The sequence below is a fragment of the Atta cephalotes genome (genome assembly GCF_000143395.1).
Source record: "Atta cephalotes unplaced genomic scaffold scaffold00042, whole genome shotgun sequence".
Taxonomy (NCBI): Eukaryota; Metazoa; Arthropoda; class Insecta; order Hymenoptera; family Formicidae; genus Atta; species Atta cephalotes.
Genome location: NW_012130106.1, coordinates 641,435 through 663,771, shown reverse-complemented (window position 1 = coordinate 663,771; position 22,337 = coordinate 641,435). Strand labels below are relative to the sequence as shown.

At 35.6% G+C, this 22,337-nt stretch overlaps 1 protein-coding gene across 1 annotated transcript in view; it reads left to right on the top strand.

The window, feature by feature from the left end:
• Nucleotides 1-13,517: 13,517 nt before the first annotated feature.
• The window catches only part of LOC105622242 (probable G-protein coupled receptor CG31760), a 92,553-nt gene continuing 83,733 nt past the window's right edge, over nt 13,518-22,337 (top strand). Inside the window, exons 1-11 of the mRNA XM_012203663.1 lie at nt 13,518-13,654; nt 13,754-13,913; nt 14,025-14,169; nt 14,233-14,365; nt 14,440-14,593; nt 14,668-14,777; nt 15,653-15,867; nt 15,947-16,085; nt 16,171-16,276; nt 17,141-17,284; nt 17,425-17,607. Coding sequence (XP_012059053.1) covers nt 13,533-13,654; nt 13,754-13,913; nt 14,025-14,169; nt 14,233-14,365; nt 14,440-14,593; nt 14,668-14,777; nt 15,653-15,867; nt 15,947-16,085; nt 16,171-16,276; nt 17,141-17,284; nt 17,425-17,607 — 1,611 coding nt within the window. The 5' untranslated portion in view covers nt 13,518-13,532. The remainder of the gene's footprint in view (nt 13,655-13,753; nt 13,914-14,024; nt 14,170-14,232; nt 14,366-14,439; nt 14,594-14,667; nt 14,778-15,652; nt 15,868-15,946; nt 16,086-16,170; nt 16,277-17,140; nt 17,285-17,424; nt 17,608-22,337) is intronic.

Here is a 22,337-nt window from a genome sequence, read left to right as displayed (position 1 = left end):
ATACTGTAAGCTGTTTCCGCATGAATTTCATGCTTGCATTACAGGTTACGCGCTCTCGAACGCTTATTTAAAAACGTCTGACCCCGCAAATCGCATAGTAGCGAAATATATCTCGCACTGTGCCATCTTTCCGACATTCGGGACTTGAGCGCCGAGTAGTTGCAGTACATACCGAAAGTTGTACTGTTACACGGGTACGGCGACTATATCAACCACGTGTGGGACAAGCTTCCGGAATACACGAAGGTTTAAATCTATCGTTGCTGCGATGAGTACTACGATCAGTCGTGGCAGCGGACGCACATCGATTGTCTCGCATCCAAGATAAAGGACTGTAGCGAATGTCGACGACATGCGGCGATCTACTGAATTGAGTGATAAACGCGCTTTCTTCCGAGTAACACATTTCAGGCCAGTTTCATGGCCCGGACATTCGGCTGATCAAACGATTAACCAGAAATGACATGGACATAAATCTATTGGACATGGCATGCCGAGAAGACTTCGCATTTCGGAGCAACGATCTCAATAGGAACGCGGCGAACAATGTACTAGCTGATAAAGCGCTAGGACGCATCATCGCGAGAGATTTAGCTCTCTCTGAGCGAGAGAGCCGCTGCTACTGTTGTCTGGGCAGCGAAAACTAAAGATCATGAGCATGAAACTAAGGTGAACGAGAAAAAAAATGACGAAAAAGCGGATACTTCTGACAGCGAAATGAGACGGCGTTTTATCGATTCTGTCAATGTTGGGCGCGCTCGGTTCCTTGATCGGTGAAGCGTCGCAAAAGCGGCAACAAGAGCAATAAAGTCGTGCGAAGTCAGTTCGAGGAGCTGCAACGTCATGATTGCGTGATGGAATAAGGCCTGTAATTCGCTCCGTACGAATACAGTATTTCGGTTCCGTACAAACGCGGACAGGACGTAGCAACGAAGAAGAAAAAATGCCAAAGAGACAATAAAAATGCCCTCGGGCACAACTATCAAAGTACAATTGGACGAGCTCGCGAAATGTGTGCACACCGTACTTCAGAGATTTTCATACGTAATGCGTATCGACAAGCGGCGTGCAACGAAACAAAAGCAGTATTGTGAATCAAAATACATCCGTGTCCGTATTTATACGGAGCAAGGTTCACGGTTCACAGTTCACGGTTCACAGTTCATGGCTCTGTTCCATCACACAATCCTAACGATGCGACGAGATCCGATACTCACTTGGTAGCGTACGCTAGAAGAGAAACAATCGCGTCGTATAGATAGAGTACAATCGCACGTCCTATCAGACATACAATCAAAACTTTTGCAGACAGATATGTCTGCGGTTTCTACGAACAATCGACGCGCGTGAATTTAAAAAGCTCGATGAGATGCCGTGAAATTTCAGTATTTCGAACGTTTTTTTCGTAATGATATTTACGCTGAGCGAGAAGAACAGTCCTTGCGGCGAACTATTTTCCATAGGTTTGGGAGACGACAATTACGAGCTCGGACTAGCGTTTTTTTTAGACTTATTTCAGTACCGAACGTAAACGAATCGAACAATAAATTTTTGGCAAAAACGATACAGAAATTACAATTCCTGAGGTTTCGTACGAAGTGCGAGATATAAATGAATTTTTGAAATATGCGATTTTATGAAAATGTTCATGTCTCGACGCGTTCGATGCTGATGATGCAGCGCAACAACAGCAATAATAACAATGACGACAACAAGGGAGGAGAATATCTGAAAACGCTCCTCGCAAACTACAACACGGTAAGTTGCGAGAATAGATAAGCCTACAAAATAAACTTTAGCAAGCCCAACAACATTGGACCGGTGCTAGAATTCTCATTGAAACGTATACTGCAAGCGCGAAGATGGCACCAATCGGACGTTCGATCAACATAATAAACGTAAACGTTATCATTGAGTGTAACCACGAGCACATACAACAAAAGTGCCCATATGATACACGAATTTTCGTCGAGCGTGCTGCCGGGATATAAGATATCTGAAAGGCCGGCAGATCATCGCACGACATTACGGATCTAACAATACGCGTCATCGATCAGGAGATTATTCTTGAAACCAAGCGATAATTATCGTATACGGAAAAAATATCGCACAATCGATATCGCATGCGACTTCGAATCGTATTCTCTACTGCCATGCGATATGTTGTCAGCGATAATTTAATTTTAAAGTATGATAGCTGTTCAACATTGCTACGTATCGAAAAAATGTAAAAGACAGGAAAAAAGTTATAAAAAATGTAGCAAGTGAGCTGTATTTACTTTTAAATGTTATGATCTGCTCTATGTGAAAATAATAAAATTATTAATAATAAGTTACAAAATATTAAGAGTGAGATAATTATTTAGTTTACTTTCCTGAGTGAAAATGGCATTGCGAATCAAAATGGCATTAGTATCAAATGCAATGCAAAAATGCTATGCAAAAAGAAAAAGCCACAGAAAAGCTTGCTGCTTTGTAAATAATTTGCTTTCTATTTGCTTAATCTTTTTTAAAATCTGGATATGCAAATTTCATAGCTTTAACAGATTTTTCTTTAAATTCACAAACAAGCTTTTTTTTACTATAAAACTTTACAATTTGAAGATATACTACTAATTTAAAAGCAAATGCCTTAACAATTATTTATTAATTTTTTAATACAAATATTCTATAATATTTGATATATTAAATTACAGAATTTATGCAAAAACATCCAGAGCTGCAAAGTGGGAAATATTCTGCAACATTTGCTTTTAAACATGCTCAGAATTATGAGAAAAAGTAATAGACGAATTTCATCACATACTTAGTGCAGTAAAAGATTGGAAACAATGGGGAAGGTATGTATTATACGTATATTGATAAACAATTGAAATTCTTTGAAAACAAGAAAAAATTATATGTTTTGAATAACTTGAGCACATTTTATCAGTATTATAGACTTAGCAAGACATATGAAGTTCCATTAAAACCAAAAATATTATGATTGAGAAGCATAAAAAACAAACTGATGAAATTACTGGCCTGTATTAAATCAGGTTTTAATAGAAATGGATCAAAAGCAAAATGGATCTTAGCACTTATAGGTTTAACGATCGTGGAAGGACATAAGACAGTTCAGAAATCTAATGTGCAATTTGTAAGCAATCTTTGCTATATTATATAATAATTTCTGAAATATGTAAAGAAATTAATATTAGGACAGAAATTTATATACGTGTTTTTTGCAAGAGTGCTTAAATAATGTATGTAACGTAAATAATGATATAGTGGAGAAAGATTTTTTATAATAATCAAGAGCAATAACACGAGATCTTATACCACAAAACTCATTGTTTCCTCAAAATGATTATTGTAAGTATGCCTGAAAAAAATGATCCACCGGAAAGTTTAAACAATGATAATATTGAACTAATAAAAAAAATCTTCAACAAACATAAAAATAACACGTAGAAACACCAACTATTGCAATTGTCAACACAGCATATTCTATTCTATAACTCTATAACTATTTCTATTTCTATAACTCTAACTTCAAATTCGGTGTCAATAAAAAAATGTTAAGAGAACTTCTGCTGTACAAAAATATGATAAATCAATAGGACAGACTGAAAAGTTGATTACAATTTCATAAAAAGATAATGAGATATGACAATATTATGAAAAAAATTAAAACTTTATAAGATGTAATTAGACTTAAAAGAAAGAAATGTTATTGCTAAAGAAAAAATATGTATATTGTTGGAACAATTTTTTAAAACAATTGAAAACTGATGAAGCTATAAAACAATATTAGAGTATTTATAAGTAAACCGAAGTTCCTATAAGTTATGTTGATGTTCAAATTTTACGTTCATTAAAATTTTATTTTATTTCATTTAATTTAATAATTAAATATAATTTTTATGTATCTTCTCTTAAAAATAAGAAATTATTTACGTATAAACTTTACTACCTGGTGATTATAACGGTAATGTATGTTAAATTGTTAACATATGTTTTCTGTTAAAGATAACAGATTATTAATTGATAAATATCGGGTCCAGCTCGGATCATCGATCTTGGCATATGTTGTCAAGGTCATGACCCTGAGATGGTTTTAATTGGTGCTCGTCCTTCGTTTAAAAGTAATCGACAAAAAAAGTTTGATTCATGATTGGATTAAAATTAAGTTATTATATACTATTAAACTTTCGGAATATTTATATTTAATGGATATATATAACCCATTACCTTTTCTTTGTAAAATGGGAAAAATCTTCACGAGTTCCTCGCGGAGGGAGGAGGCAGCCCACCGATGGAAAGTCCCAGCGTGCTACCTCCCCTCTCTCCGCCGAGGGAAGACCTCCCAGGGGACAGGATTTTGTTCGGGGGCAGTGGAATTTGGCAGCCTCCCTCCTTCCCGAGAACCGCTGTCTACCCACTAAAAACACCACCTGTAGCCTCTGGGGCATTTGCAGGGGGAAGCCGAGAACTAGGCCAAAGGTATTGCATCTGACTTTCCCCCTGCCGTCACCATTGGTATGTGGCGATCCTCCTTTGTCTATTGCTAGCCGGCACAACTGCATTTAGTGGGGCTTCCACGCTGGTCCAGACACCGTTCGAAGGATGCAACTTCATGTTGCGCCAGGTGAGTGGGGCGCAAGTTCTTGCGGCAGGATCTTCACACGAGTGGAGAATCATCGGGTGCCCTTTCAGGGAAGGGGAGAGGGGGCTCCCGCCTACTCGTCAATCTTAGCTCTTGATGCGTCAGACGGTGACGTTCATTCCACCGGAGGTTGTATCTTCAGTGAGATTACGAAATGTCCGAGTCCAGCCACTGTCGGAGTTGGCAGGGGGGATAATTTTCCAACTCAGTATCCTCTTGACCTCCTCCTTCTACCCCATTACTCTGGAGCAGAAAAAGAAGACTGCTCTTCAGTATTCCTCCCTCTCAATTATAATTAATAACAACGGTCGGGAGAGATAAGTCCAAGTCTATAACGGTTATGAGCTCTACGTGTTTCGCCCCCCATGTGAACGGAGGTCTCCCTCTGCTGTACAATGATAGCAACTATTAGTGTCTTCCTTCTATATCCAGTGCAGATACACCCCGAAGCCATGCCCGGAGAATATCTGCACTAGGTGGAATGTTAGTCCGTTCCGCTTCCTGTCCAATCATTTGACCAGACAGGGCTGGATGGTCCCAGTGGTCATACAGCCGGAGGAGCTTGGGAGCCGCAGGAGTCTCTTCACACACGCGGATAGTTCTCATCATGTCTATAGTCCTTGCGGGGGAGGGCTCCGCCTCTCCCTGATCGCCAGCATACATAACTTGGCGCGCTCTTTGGCGACCAGGTCTACAAGAGAGATCCGGCGATAACAGTAATCATCTTGCCAGCTTTGGGAGTAATTGTCTTAAAATGCTGAACAAACTTTCAGAGCCCATCCAAGGTGAGTTCCAAATATTTAAATTTGAGACCCACCTCGACACGGACTCTAAGTCGATATGGGTTTGTGACGGCGGCTACGCACCGAAGGCCTTCTCGTTATAAAAGAAGAGAATTTCCGCTTTGTTCAGCGCCACCTCCAGACCCACTTCTCTTATCCTCCGCATCACCTCGGTCATCGCAATCTTTGCTCGTGTGGTGGCCACCCTGTTTCCTCATCAGCTAAGTATTGTCCGCGTAGCAGACAAGGCTGCAGCCAAAGAGGACGGTGATAAGGATTACGTCGAATGCGAGATTCTACAACACCAAACCGAGAATCGATCCCTATGAAAACTCGCAAAATTTGACTTTCCAATCGGCCAAACCGATTTGTGTATTCTACGGTCCTGTCTCGGAAATAGTCACACAGCACTTCCCAGGAGAGAGAAGAGTTTTACGTGCGATACCTGCAATAAGTTCAACTCACACAGCCTCCATGAGCATGGGATTGGAATACGTTTAATTAGTGCATCATTGCTATGCGCTCGCGAGACGTAGGTCCCAACAAACAACTCACTGATTGGAGCGAGCGACTATCTACCAGCTATGCAAGCTGATTCTTGAGCATGTAACGCAGCTCACCCCGTCGGAACCAGAGACTTTAGTAAGTAGCTATCAATCACTATCCTCGCGAATCCTATCTATGATTGGACGCGGGCAAGAAACCAGTCTCCGTATACCGATCATCGGTCGAATCTTCGTAACCTAAGCTACTCCGAGTTTGCGTCGCCTACACGCGCGACATTGGTCGGCTAGCGCTTCGGGAGCTGCTGGAACGCTACTCCTCGGAGACGCTTCACAAGAATCACTCAGCAACTCGACCCCAGGCCTAATCCCGAGGCAGGGCGCCGAGCTTTCAACCTGATCAGCCTTTTCTCTGAAGGCTAATATATTGGCTTATCCATGATCCTGAGTCAATCAAACAATTAGACAGCCTCGTGCCTTATCGGAACAAGCCAACTTTATGTGGGGCGCCGGTAAAATTCGAATTCGGAACAGTAAATCACGAGTGCATATGGTGTCTAACCACCGACGCCCATACCTCCCGGAGATATATGGGAAGGCATAATATTCCACGGCTTCTCTATAGCTTCCCTAGGGATTTGAAGGCGTTCACTATATCTAGCGAAACTACCATTGCAACTTCGCCTTCCTCGATGTATTGGTCCGAGAGGGAGCAAACTCGGAGGATCTCGTGGATCGCCCCTTTGGAAGCCATATTGATCATCACATAACTTGAGACCAATCCAGGATAGGGTGAGTTCCGGGCAGCTGATTCTTTTGAAAAGTTTGCTCAGCTCATCCAGATCGCAAACAAATCTGCTTATAGACCGATGGAGAGTTCTCGAGTTCCTCTCCTTCCGCAAGAGAACAAGAGGAAGTTGCCATCTTCCAGTCGGAGGGGAACTTGCCTCCTTGAGGCAACTCGGAAATGATCTTGATCCGTATCATTCTCTAGACTCTCCCGCCAGAATTCGGAGGCCCGTTTCCTTTCTATTGATTTCGAGGGAGTGCGAGGGAGTGATGCTCCCCTCTCACGCGGGCGGCCTCGAGTTAGCGGAAGTTTTCCATCCGCCCGTGCGCCATCAAGTCCGCGGGAAGTGCTCCCGCAATGACTGTTAAGGCAGCATGCGACACTGTCCTCGATACTCATAAGGCTAATCGATGTTGCATCCGACTCAATATTTTCTTAAGCCGCGTGCTCGTAGACATCTCTCTATCCCATACTGGCGATCCATAGAGGAGCGTCGCCAGGTGTGCATATAAGCCTGCTGCAGCGACGTTCCGGAGTCGTGCAGATTCGGCATGACGCCCGCGAAGGTGTCAGTTTGATCGCACAGTTTATGAGTCAGCCGCTTAAAATGACCACTAAACTTCCACAATTCATCGAGGGTAAGGCCTAAATACTTTATAGTCGAGCTGACTATATTGGGGCCATCCATGCCTCCTCCAATCGAAATAAAGGTAAGTGGGGCTCACTCTCACGGTCACAGTCTCTACTTTTATCTCGGCTGGAGGAGGCTCTAGTTATGCGACCGGGAAAGTTCGGGTGAAGAGTCTTTTTATCCGGATAATTCTCCCCCTTTTCTCGCCCTCATCATACCTCTTCCTGATCGCCTGAACGCGCCAGTATAATTCAGCGTTTTTTGATGACCAAGTCCACAGGGGAGATCCCGGTGATAGCGGTGACCGCCGCGAGTAACATGGTACGCCAAATCCGGATGGCGAGTTTCCTCGCCACAGGGTTAACCAAGCGCTGGATGCGTTTGGATTCCTCCATTGCCCGAGCCCACATCATATAGGAGCACCGATAACATCTGTTGAGTGTTATAGATGCCTAACCCTGGCACTCGGATCTATGAGATTAGGCAAGAGACATCCCAGCGGACGCCATCTTGCTCTGGGAGTAATTGTTCTCAAAATGACAAACTTCTACAGCCTATCCAAGGTGAGCTCCAGATCCACCTCGACGCGAACTGATCCCATGTTGATATGCGTGATGACCATCAACTCTGTTTCTCCGCCACAACTAAAGTGTCGCAGCAGCAAGACTGTAGTCGACAGAAAGGGCGATGTGGAGGATTATATCGTTGCGAGATTCCACAGTATCGGACTGAAGACCGATTCTTATGGAATCTCGTATGTCAAAGTTTGAATCTCTAATCGGCCAAGCCGATTTGTATATTCCAGAATCCTGAAAATAATCCCATACCTCCCGGAGATACATGAGAAGTACCATAATAACCTAACCCTAACTGAATCCTATATATGGTTGGGTGAGGATTAGGATATTATATATATTAAACTTTCCAAGTATTTCCATTTAATGGGTATATAATAATCTAATTCTAACTCAATCATATATAGTATTAAATACTACTTTATACTTTCATTTACATTTAATGAATACATAATAACCTAACCTTAACTCAACCGTAGTATGGGGTTAAGTTAAGATTAGGTTATTATAATTAGGATTAGAATATTATATACCCATTAAATGAAAATACTTGGAAAGTTTATGATATATAATATCCTAACCTTAACCCAACCATGGTTCAGAGTTGAAATTTATTCGTTTCTTCCTCTCTCTTTCTCAACGCTATCAAAAATTACGCGTGCCGACCGTATCATCATGCTCAACTGTACCATCGCACTCATATCATTAAAAGTCTATTGGTAAAATTGTGGTTGTATCATTAAATTATGGTTATAAATAAAAGTTAAATTATTAGGAGTACAACTTTGCTTCCTCCATTTTTTTCCGAAATTCGAGGCTTTATTGTAAAAAACTGGTTATACATTTATGATTCAAAGTATTGTCCATCGCTGGCCACTACTTTCTCCCATCTTTCGGGTAGCGTACGAATCCCGCGTCGAAAAAACTGTCATCTTTTGAGGCTATCCACGAATCGATCCAATTTTTTACTTCTTCATAAGGCCGGAAGTGCTGGTCAGCCAGGCCGTGTGCCATTGATCGAAACAAGTGATAGTCAGAAGGAGCAACGTCTGGAGAATACGGCGGGTGGGGTAGGACTTCCCATTTCGACCATTTCCAAGTATGTCTTGACCACTTTCGCAATATGGGGTCGAGCATTGTCATGCTGCAAAATCACTTTATCGTATCTCTCGTTGTATTGCGGTCGTTTGTCTTTCAATGCTCGGCTCAAACGCATCAATTGCGTTCGATACCGATCGCCTGTGATTGTTTCAGTCGGTTTTAACAGTTCATAATACACTACGCCGAGCTGGTCCCATCAAATACAAAGCATGACCTTGAACATCAAAATTACCGTTCTTGAAGCGTTGAAATCACTCACGACACGTTCTTTCACTAATAGCGGCCTCACCATAAGTATTTGAGAGCATTCGATGAGCCTCAGCCGCAGATTTCTTCATATTAAAGCAAAAAATTAAAACCTCCCGCAAATGACGAGAATTTGACTCGTAAACTGACATTTTCAATCGAGAATAACTTTATGATGCAGACACAAATCGACTAATGTTTCTATGGAATTATGTTGACAGATGCCCAAGTTTATTATATGACGTCTATGATCTATTTATTTCGACCACCACTTACCGCTAAAGCCATCTATAGGAAAACGGCGGAAGCAAAGTTGTACACCTAATAAATAAAAAATTTTTAATTAATGAATAAATAATTAAATAAAATATCTTTGTGTACAAGAATCAAAAATCACGAAAATGTATCACAAAGGAAGCAGAAAAATGGTAAGTATAAATGATGTAAATATAAATGTGCACTGTAAATATAAATGAATAAATGATTTAATTAAAAGTTGAAAAAGATATCTTACATTAGTATGAAATTATTCGTTCCTTCTTTTTTTTCTTAATATTTGTTGCTTTTTTTCTGTCTCCGTGATATTATACGTGACCGTATCATCGGACTCAACGATATCGTAATGTATTCATTAAATTACACTTTCGATGATATTGATAAAATAGTGCGTTACGCAAGAAGAAAAAAATGTATAAATAATTTTACTCGATGTTCGAAATTTATTCACATTGTGCTGTTATTGTTACACATTAAATTCACATTTTTAAAATAATTAATTAGAAATCGTAGAATAAATTTCATTCATCATTTTTGTGAGAATAAGTAATCATGACAAGGAGTCGCATTGAATAAACGCAGCGGGGAAGATTACGCATACAGGAAAAGAGATGATAAGTATAAAATAGTACTATAAAATTAATAATAGTAAAATTTATGTATATACGTGGTAAGTATAGCGCGTGCGATCGGAACCGCGCCCGGTGGTGGTTGCCAGGCGGACCGCCCCCAACAGCTACTGACCCCGCGTGACGTCATTCCGGCAGCACACTGCAGCAAACTGTGATGTAGGCCTCACGATGTAATTTTCAGCATACCGTAATTTCCTCTTTCTTCTCCTCTCTCCGCGGATCCCCCCGCTCCGCGGAACCTCTTCTCCCCCCGCCCCTAATTCCCTCTCGGAAGACCTGCGTTAAAACCGATATTGCTTTACTACTCACGATCGTGTTGATTAAAGAAGGTTACTTTTATTAAACCCATTTTTTTTGCATATCTTGAGGTTTAGAGAATGAAACATCCCCTTTAAAATAATGAATTTTAACGCTTTTCTTAAATATTTTTTAAACTATAAGGTATATCAAAAAATGTTAGGGTATATCAAAAATGTTTATAATAATTTGTTGCAAAATTGATTTTTGCAACATGTCTTTTATGCAGAGCGTATAAAAACTATACAATTTAAAACATTTTTAGTTTTCTCTTAGTTTAAAAGATATTTGACACAAACGATACAATTCATTATTTTCGAGGGAGTGTTTCACTTTCTAAACCTCGAGATAGGCACAATAAAAAAAAATGGGTGTAATATTTTTTGATGCTCTGCGACATATTCAAAGCCATCAAATCGATGATAGATAGTTTCGATCGTTCTCTTGTTAGTTTATTGATCTTCTACACGCTCCCGAAATTTTGTCATTTAAATTTTAGCCTCTGTGTATATTTTTATACTTTACATGAAATAAAAGATTATCCACTTCCCATATTTGTCACTATGAATAATAAAGTTACTACAGTAGCCTCTATTATATGATCGATATGTACCTGGGCTCTTACTCTTGAAAAGAAACATGAAAAATTAGGGAAATGCTATAGTATGTTACATATACTATAGAATTTCCCTAGTTTATCGTATATGTTTTTTTTTTCAAGAATAAGGGCCTTGATCTGGTATATACTGTTCCAGTTTATATCGAGCATTTAATAAGCATACTTATTAATTAGTAACTTTCTATTGAATTATCACCATTCCTTAAATGTATTCAAAATTAATAGTGTCTTCGATCGCTTTTATACTAACCTGGGTTAAATTAATGATGTTTCGTGCTCTTCTATTGGTAGAGCATGTAATGTCAATCATGCAGTAGTAAAACATTTTCCAATCCAAGATTAGTGCAAATCCGATTGATTTAAAAACGTTATTAATAGAGAGAAACTTGAGAGAGGACATGAGGCACTCTTTTCTGTAACCGCAAAATGCTGCCGCGCACTATTGCTCTCTGAAGAAGTAGATGTAACTACTATGTAATACGATGTAATAAAAATATCTACTTTCCTGCGCTGAGGATATACATATTCTTTTGTGTTGAGGATATGCACATTCATTTTTTAAGACTGTTAATAAATCGATATTTAGTTCGTATATTGTTGTGTTTACATTACGATCTTAAAAGACACTTTGTTTAACAAAGTTGAGATATTTAAATTTTAATCTCTTTAATAAAGCGTATTTTAAAAACAAACCTAATATGATTATGATATATTTATCAAATATTTTGTGTCCAAATGCCAGCGAAAAATAAAAATATTATTCGAATAAAGTAAAGAATACCGAATGGTCAAAGTTAGATGTTACGAATATATTTAATCAATTTTTTGTTTCAAATGTAATTGCGCGTCGATAATTGTTGAACTTTCAAAAAATCATTATGAAACATTTTAATAACCCCCTCTAAATAAAAAAACTACTACCCCTAAAATAAAATAATCTCTAAAAAACGGAAAGAAACTTATTGTGAAAAATATTACTTCAGCGAGAGTTCGAACCTGGAATTTTTATACTTTACATGAAATAAAAGATTATCCACTTCCCATACTTGTCATTATGAGTAATAAAATTACTACAGTAGCCTCTATTACATGGTCGATACGTACCTGAGCTTTTACTCTTGAAAAGAAATGTACATGAAAAATTAGGGAAATACTACAGTATGTTACATATACTATAGAATTTCTCTTTATATATCGTATATGTTTTTTTTTCAAGAATAGGGACTCTCAACTTACCGGGAAGAGTGTCTTAGCCAATTTGATATAAAAATATTATTATTAAGAAATTAATATGATTATCAAACATATTAAGCTAATTAACAATCATAAAATTGTATAGGCTTTAATGATATATATCAATAATGAATGAAAAGTCTCTAAAAGCCGATGTAAGTTATTGTGAATAATAATTTATCTGACATAAATATTATATACATAAATATTATTATAAACGCTTTGACCCATCATGATTTGCGTACTTAAAACAGCGCTAAATACATCCATCCATAATCGTCTTTAAATTAAATTAGGAAATTTAATAAATATCCTAAGCAAAAAACTTCGATGCGATTTATAACTGATGAAAAGCAAATCCATGTACTTCGATCAATCGACTAATATCATTTCATGTAATGTAGAAATCTCACCTTTTATTATAATTAACAACGTCACATTACTGAAGAGGAACGTGGGTCGAAACGTTTATATTAATATTTGTATCAGATAATAAATTATAATTCGTAACAGTAACTTGCGTCGGTTCTCAGAGACTTTTTACTTATTATTGATTGAAACTAATTAATTAATATATAATCAATTTAGATGTTAAGCGGTGCTGAAGAATCGTGACAAATTTCTTGAAGTCTATCATGTATCAATTATTTATTTTTGATATAACAACTTTGATTTACTTACACATTTGAAAACTATTAATTCTTTCAAAAATAAAAAAAATATTAATCATTTCTTTTTTGAAAATGTCATCGTGCATTAATATTTGACGAAATAATCTTATAATAAATATTTTATTTTTAAGTTTATATACTACTTCAAAATTTAAATTTTTAAATGTGAATTCATAAAAAAATATTCAGATAACGATGGACAGACCCATATGTTCAAGACAATTCGTTAGAAGGAAATCGTACTGGTCCTGTAGGCGCTCCACGATCATTCATCACTCCTTATCCCGAACGAGCGTCAAGTCATAGAAACTCGATAGACTCTCGCGAACGATGTAAATTTGCGATTTTGCAATACATTAAAAAATTTTTTATCGCCGTTATGATCAACGGCCATAGCCATATCAGGATGACCGTGAAGTGCTGGGCATATGACTCGTTGCACGAAAAAGAACGTGTTCATTAGAAGAAATATCGAAGTTTCTATGGCGCCTTGTGGCGTTTGCGTGTGATCTCAGGTCATCGAAATTCATGCAGTCACCGCCGATTGAATCCTACAGGGGTTGGTGGACCATTCCATATTTCTCCTGCAAGACCCGCCGTTGGCTCATCTCATATAGCGTCAACGTGAAGCCATTGGATGTCCGACCTGGGTTGGTATACAGCTTCTGCTTGTAAAAGAATTTGTTTGATTTATGCATGTAAACGTTCTAATCGATTTTATCGTTTTTTTTTGTTTTCTTTCATTGAAGAGTACGAGAATTCATCAGCATCGATATTGATATAAGTAGATTAGAAGTGAATCAATGCGACACCCTGACGCAAAATCACAATGACGAATTTGAGGCCGCCTCGAGCAATCAAATAGCTTTTTTTAAGGGCACTCACAAGTGTCACATGGATACCACGCAAGTAAATATTGTAAACGTACCACAAACTTCTATATAGAAGCCTGTGTGCGTATTTCGCGATTATCATTTTTACGGAAATAATAAAAAGCGAGAACATCAATTTTTTGTTTAGTGCGTGTATCGTGGGCCTGGCAGCCGAGTAAACCAAAATGGAGTGGGTGCCGGTTGGACGAAAGGCGCGTATGTGTGTAAGTGTAGGCAAGGCTTTTACAGCATCAGACATCATCTGACAGGTTTCGAAGGAATTCTTGTGGAAGGTCAGAATCATTTGTTGTTATTCGTCAGTTGTGCATCTAATCTTTCACTCGTATTTATTATAGCTGCGTGGAAGGAAATGAGGGAAAACAAGAGTGACTCCTATGAGAAGGTATTTCTATGTCTGCGTTGCGCACCGGGATGTGCAAGATGCAAAGGCCCTGAGCCTTGCTTGGCGACGTACAACTGGCCGTTTAGGTACTTTTAAGATGTCTGTACTTTTTTTATTGATCTCTCTGTCCCATGTTGCTATTTTTAAATTGTTTTTTAAGAATCTCACTACTAGCCGTTTCAATTTTCTGCGCGTTTGGTACCATCGTTCTAGTGGCGTACATGTATCAACACCGTAAACTAAAAGTATTCAAGGTAGCTTCCCCGATATTTCTATCTATTACGCTTCTGGGTTGCGCCTTGATGTATCTCGAGGTAAATGAGAAAAACGCTCTATTCTCTTTTTTTTTGCTCTTTTATATAGTTTATACTAATTAAGAATTCTGCAGATGGCTGCTATATTCCCAGTTCTCGATATGTATTCGTGCATTGCCACAAAGTGGACGAGACATATGGGATTTTGCGTCTCATATACGGCGTTGTTGATGAAAACTTGGCGGTAAGCAACTATGATAAACGCTCTCATGTTATTGAAAATATGTATAAATCAAGTCTCGCAATTGGATTTGAGGAAAACGAAATAAAAGCTGTTGTTTGCGTTCAAGAAAATTTCTTCATGCAATGAAGAGATTCTCGAAAGAGATTCTCTCTTTCCCCAAATGTAATTACTGCGCTCTTTTTTTGAAGAGAAATCAATGATAAGTATTGCACTTCAATAAATTTTCAGTATTTCGGTTTTCGTGATTGCCACCTGCAATAATGGAAAAATCGAATAAAATGAATATACAAACAAAAAGCAAAGTTTATATCGATTGAAGTTGGATCTTAAGTGCTTTAAATAATTATACATGAATTTATATATCACGTTTTTCTCTTAAATTGCGCACCGAATTGATTTTTCGGACTTATTATAGAAATACTACAATAACCGAACTACTACAGTATCACAAATTAAATTGACAAACTACTTAATAAATTGTTGTTCAATTGCCATCGTTTTAAAGAGATTTTAATGTAATGAAAATTTGTAAATAAATTTATTTACAGAAAAATATTATCTTCGAGGAGTCGAATTCGAATCTTTAACATTCTGTGCGAATGTCTTAAGTCTTTAAATTATCGAGGCTATAGTAATATTTTTCGTAATAATTGATGTAGGAATGTACGCATTTTTTAGACAGCATATATAAACAATATTAAACGATTTATTAGGTTATATAAATTAGGTTATATAAATTCATATGTATTTATAAAACATTTAAGATCTAGATTCGACCAGTATAAGTTTCATTTCTTGCTTGATTGTGTATTCACATTGTACGGTCCTAATAAATCATTATTATAGATTATTATCGAATAAATGTCTCTTGTCAGAGTTTCCCTTACGTATCGGGTAAAAAGCGCCCACAAAGTTAAGCTGACGGACAAACAATTGTTGCAATGGATGGTGCCCATTTTGCTGGTAATGCTGATCTATCTTGGAACTTGGACTGTCAGCGCGCCGCCTTATGCGGAGGTAATCGCGGATAACCACGACTTAAAGTTTTACCAGTGTTCGTACAACTGGTGGGATCACAGCTTGGCTATCGGTAAATATACAAAAACAATCGCAATTTTTAACGAGTTGATGAAATAATTTGAGTGAATAATTGATAATTCTGTTTTAAGGTGAAATTCTCTTTCTTGCTTGGGGCATAAAAGTATGTTACAACGTGCGAAACGCGGAGAGTCTGTTTAACGAGGCCCGTTTGATAAGTTACGCCATTTACAATATAGCCGCAGTGAATATAACCATGATAGCCATTCAGTACGTAGTCAATGTATAATTATTATATTCAAAATACGTCTTGCGACAAAACATTATGTATCATGTAGAACAACGTTGTCCGCAGTCTCTTAATATTTCCTCGTGCCGGACCGGACATCAAATACCTGTTAGGCTTTCTGCGGACTCAACTTTCGACGTCCGTTACGGTCTTCCTCGTATTCGGCCCTAAAGTAAGACAATTACGACAAGTAAAGTTTTTCGAACCAAATAATTGAATTTTATCATTTTAAACACTGAAAAAATTAATTTTTAAATTTTGTAACAACTGTGCGGAAAATAATTTTATTCCCATAAAGGAGGATGCTAAATTAGGACTGTTTTCTGTTTCCTAAATTAGGAAACTGTTAAAATGAAAAACTTCTAAGATGTACTATTATTATTTGTCGTATTAAAGAAATATTTAAACAGAATCGAGTGATATATCGTTCGAGAAAACATCAGGAACATGGGAGAAATCGTGATAAAAAGTTAATAAAGCTAATATCACATTGATCAATAAAAAATTGTTAACTAAGACATTAAGATGTCCTGATCCTGGAAATTAAGTAACAAATGTTTTTGTTGCTTAAACACATATAATTTAGAAGAAAATTTTCAAGCGATTGATAAACAACAAAAAGTCCGATACAAATAATCGTTTGATTTCGATTCCAGTTTTGTACCAAACATGTTTATCAAGTTATCATTATTATAAATTAAATAACAACAATATAGTTTTTGTTGCTTAATTGCGGATTGATATCTTATTTAACAATTTTTAATTTTTTTGTTTTTGATAACGATTGCCATTTTGTTCCCGATGTTTCCCCAAGCTAAGCGATATATCATTCGACTCTGCTTAAGTAGCCTTTTAATTGATATTATAATTTGTGTATGTCTCGGAATTTTCATCTTGGCCGAGAAACAGCCTTAACTTAACATCCTTCTTTGATATAAATCGATCTTTTCAATATTTATTTTTTTTCCTTTTTATCTTTTCTTATTTAAAGTAGTGATAATTAATTGATTTATTTCCAATCGGCGTGGGTATTTAGGTAATCAGAGTATTGAGAGGCCAGGGAGATCAGTGGGATAGTCGAGCAAGGGCACGTGGCGTCACTGCAAGCTTTTCCTTGAACGGAATCGGTTTAGTACCGGAGGAGACAACAGATTTGTATCAGGAAAATGAAGAGCTTAAGGTACTTATGTTTATATCCTTCTTATACATACATCGCTTTTTTGCGATGCAAAACAATATCGATAATGTAATCAAATTCGATTTTGAAGTTTCATTTTTTTACCCCATTTTTTTACCCTTGACTTTTGCGTATTGTGATAGGAGGAGATTCAGAAATTAGCCGCACGAATAGAATTCATGAAGATAGTGCACATGGAAATGCATAACCGACACATTAAACCGAAATTAGGAGGTTATTTCAATGCACACGGTCATAGTCATGGGCATCCATCTGCTGGGCAGAGTCCCATCGCCAAAAGCTCGACAGCCAGCTTTATTCTCAAAGTATGTATTTAAATCATTTTATTCCCTTTGTTGCTTGCAACTCCAGAGCACACGGAATTTTCTAACTTGAAGATAAATGAAACAAAATTTCAATGTCCTTCCTGAGAGAGAAATTTATTTCATTGTTCATTACTTAATTATATTACACAAGCATTTTGAAGATTGCTGAGATAAATCTCTATTTTTTAAGAAAAGAATCGCGAAAAAAAATTTTTAGAAAAAAAAAGCTTTCTCTCGTTTTGTGCGTTTTGTGTTTTAAATGTGTTCATAGCAAAAGAAAATAAAGGATTTATTAATTTAAAAAACAAGTAAATTTAGTAAAATTAGCAATTAAGAATTGGCGCTGTAATTGCGCTTAGATAACTAACAGATCTTAGTTTTGAAATATATTTTACATTAATGCATGTATGTACATTTTAAGACACTAAGGTTTATTATTTAAGCGCACTAATTATAACGCCGATTCCTAATTGCCCTAATTTACTAATCTTTTTAATTAATTTTAATACAAAGAATCTTACTTCGATTTATATGAAGGATTTTTATTAATCATCAAGATAATTTTCTTGCAAAGAAATAACCTTCTGTTAACGTTATTCAGTATACGAGAAGTGATTAAAATGGATTTAGTTCTTCAGAAAAACACATTTGTGTGAATTTTCAATTCGAAAATATATTTCTAATCATTTATATGATTATATAATACAATCAGGCAGTTTTAAAATGCGTTATCGTAAATTAAAAAATATAACTATAATTATTTTAATATACAATAAGCAGGGATCCGGACCGAAAGAGTTTTTAAGATTTGATTCCGGTTCCGATTTAATAAAATATCAAATAAATGTTCCGATTTCAGTTCCGGTTCTTTTTACCAGTAAAAAAATTATCGTAAAAATTATGGTTTTTTTAACGGTTTTTATCGATTCTGCTTACTTTCTTCTATTTATTCTTTAAATTTATTTTATTAAAAAGAAAAAGAAATTCTTGAATTTTATGACTTAGAATAAATTCTTGCAACATGTAAGGAAAATCTAAATAAAAATGCTAATATTTTAAAAAAAGTTTACATTAAATATGATCTCGCGATCTCGCCAGATTTCTTATATTATATTATGAGGGATTAGGAGAGATTATTTTTTGGAGAGATTTGCATTTCGATTAGGAAAACTGACGATGGTGGTATTGAATTGAACATTGATGATTTGATTGATTGATGAGACGAAGGAACAGAAATTAAAAACAAGAATAAAGATAAAGAAAATTAAGAACCAAAAAGACAATCAAAGAAAGAACTTTAAATTTTTCCAATTCGGTTACGGTTCGCTATTGTATTGTAAACTTCATAAAATTTGGATATGGTTTCAGTTTCGGTTCAATAAAAAAAAATTTCGAAATGGTTTTCGGTTCCTATTTCGGTTTGGTCCGAATCTCTGACAATAAGTAAGAAGCAATGCCTACACCAGTCGAAGTTGGATTTTGAGTGCTTTAAATAATTTCATGTGAATTTATATATCACGTTTATATCCAAGTAGCATATCGTGTTTACAAAGCGTTAAGAAAATGCTAAAAAAATGCATATAATCGTTTTTTTAGCTCTTTGCAAGCTACTGTGCTACTTGAATAGTCTCTCGAATTGATTTTTCAGATTTAGAGAACCGTGTTTCGAATAAGATAATATTTTTTGCAATAAATTTATTTACAGATTTTCAGTACATTAAGATCTTCTTAAAATGATGCAATTTGAGCATCAAATTATTAATTGTTAAGCAATTTCATTTGTGATCTTACTAATTCAGGTAATTCAGTTCTCTATAAAGTCCGGAAAATTAATTCGGTGCGTAATTCGAGAGATTATAAACGTGATATATAAATTCACACGAAATTATTTAAAGCACTCAAGATCCAATTTAGATCGATAGTCATTGTTTCTTACTTATTGTGTGTTTACATTATACGGTCTTAATAAATTGTTTATTATTGTGTAATTATTTAACGCATTTAATATTTCTCAATTCAAAATTCCGAATAAAAAATGCAGTTTTTCAATTCAGAATTTTGAATTAAAAATTATATAGGGTAAATAATTATAATTATATTTTTCAATTTGCAATAACGCATTTTATAATTGCCTGATGATTGTAATTTATAATAATTGATAATTTTATAAAAATGCTTTCGAATTGAAAAAGTTTTACTTTAACGTATGCGAATGCATTTTTTTAAAGAATTGAATCCGTTTTTTATCCATTCTCATTTATTCAGTAAGCAACTTATATACATATAAGCTTGTCAATATCCTTTTTATTAGGGAATGGGAAGTACTTTTTGGAAATAACAAGTTACAGTTACTCGTTACTGAATAAAAAAAGTAACAAGTTAATGTTACTTTTTTTTATTTCTGATTTTTTTAAGTACTCTTTTCACCATTATTTGAAAACGTAACTTTCGTTACTCCCTTATGAAAAAAAAATCTTCAATTTTGGGCGTTAAACACTCGAAAAGAACGCTCAAATTTGGATGTGATTTCAGATCATCTCAACTAAAGATTTCAATTGAAGATTAATGTCCAAAGAAAATAATCAAAATAAAAGGCTTTATTTTAAAATTAATTAATTCAGTTTTACTACTAAATTATTGATTCGCATCATATTCCAAAATACACATTACAAAATTATAATTTAAAAAAAACACTTTTCCCATCATTTGGAAATTAATTTGCTTATTTTCTTAAGCACCCCTTTCATCCAATCTTGTATCCCATTTAATAGTGTTAAACCTTTGCAATCGTATGGGAATTGCTACTTCGATGATCCATACTCGAACTCTTAACGTTAATGGACATACAGCTGTGACATATCTTAATAGACATTTTCAAAAAGACATTTCACGTCTAGTTAAAATATATTTTTTTCAGAAATGAATCTGCAGTGTTCATATTCAATATTTCGGCGTTAATACTCAACCATAAAGATTAATGCTCCGTCGCGAAGAAAACAGATGATTTTACTATTAAAAGTATCATTGAAAAACTCATTGAAAATGAATGGCGTTTTCAATAGTACGTTATAGTAAACTGAATGAGTTTTTGCCAATGATAATATTTTATCACTGGCTAGTAATGTCAATGGTACATTAATTTTATAGTTTTATTGCTAAAATGAGTATTATTATTGATCAATATCTTATTCCAGAATACATATTATAAAATTATGATAAAAAAAATTTTTCCCTAAATTCGGGAACTAATTTTATAATGCTTCGAAGCGATCACCCATTCGGTTGCATACTGCCATCCGCTATCCTTGACTTCTGAAATCGTATGGAAACCGCTGCACTTCGATGATCCACGAACACCTAATCATGGATGTATAGTTATAATACATCTATTCAATATATGGTCCTGATAGAAATTTGTCCAGTTTAACTGAACATCCAGTCAGTTACGATCTAATATTTAATTTTAATGTTACAACGACTATTTTCAAATTAGGAAATCATACGCTTTTGTAATACCAATTATCATATATATCGTCTTTTATTAGAGATCTCCACAGTCTCTCTCTTCTTCGATAATAGTGATACGCCATATTGATATGATACGGATTATAAACCATGATGTACCTAAACAATATGCAGTACAGATACAGTGTTGATACATTGTATTATAATATCATATACATTTTTTGTACTGTTACTATTGTACAATATATAGTTATTTAGTCATTCATCGTCATCTCGTGATAGTACAGTAACAGTACAGTAGCGGATATCGTAGGATATCGTACGTTTGGTTATCTGGAATAATATTTGACTATTGAAAATTTTATCATCGGTCAATAATAAAATCTTCAATAATAAAATATTGCCATTAATAAAATTCCATTGAAAACACCACTGGATCATATACATGAGTAGCTTCCAAGGCGAATGATATTTTTATTGACAATAATCCAAAGGCAAGATGTTACCACTGATCGAATGATATTCCTATTGATGCGTACCCAAGTAATGCGTCCAACTAATATACCATTAGTCGAATAATATTCCTATTGGACTACATCCAATGATAAAATATTTTGCCACTAATCGAATGATTTTCTTATTAAATGCTTCAAGTAGTAAAATCATTCGATAATGATAATGCTGTTGAATCCGTATAATTTTATCATTAATTCAAATGATTTTATTATTGATCTGAATTGATAATACCATTAACACTTTTCGCGACGGGACTTAAGTAACTCTTACACTCAATTTTGAAAATGACACTCAAAGGTTTAAAATTTACACTCATCTATTGAGTTATATACAAATGTTGAACATAAACCATGATTGGATGTGACCATCGAATTCAGTGTATAGAATATGAATACACCGAATTTGATGGTCATCCAACAATGATGTTCAACTATCAACTAACACTTAATGTTGACGGTTAAACTTCAACATACACCCAATATTGATGATCAATACTTTGATACTAAACACTTAAATTTGAGTATCCAAATTGAAAGTTTTTTTTTGTGAAAGCTCTTTCATTAATTTTTTTAAAATCAATGATCACCAATCACAACAGATGGTGCCTAGGAGCTTTCTAGTTTCAAGCGTTGTGAATGGTTTGTGTCCAATCGAACTTGTCTAATCGTGTGTAAAGTAACGAAAAAGGTGACTGTAAAATTCATTACCGTTACTAAAAAATGTAACTATGTTACCGTTACCAAAAAAAA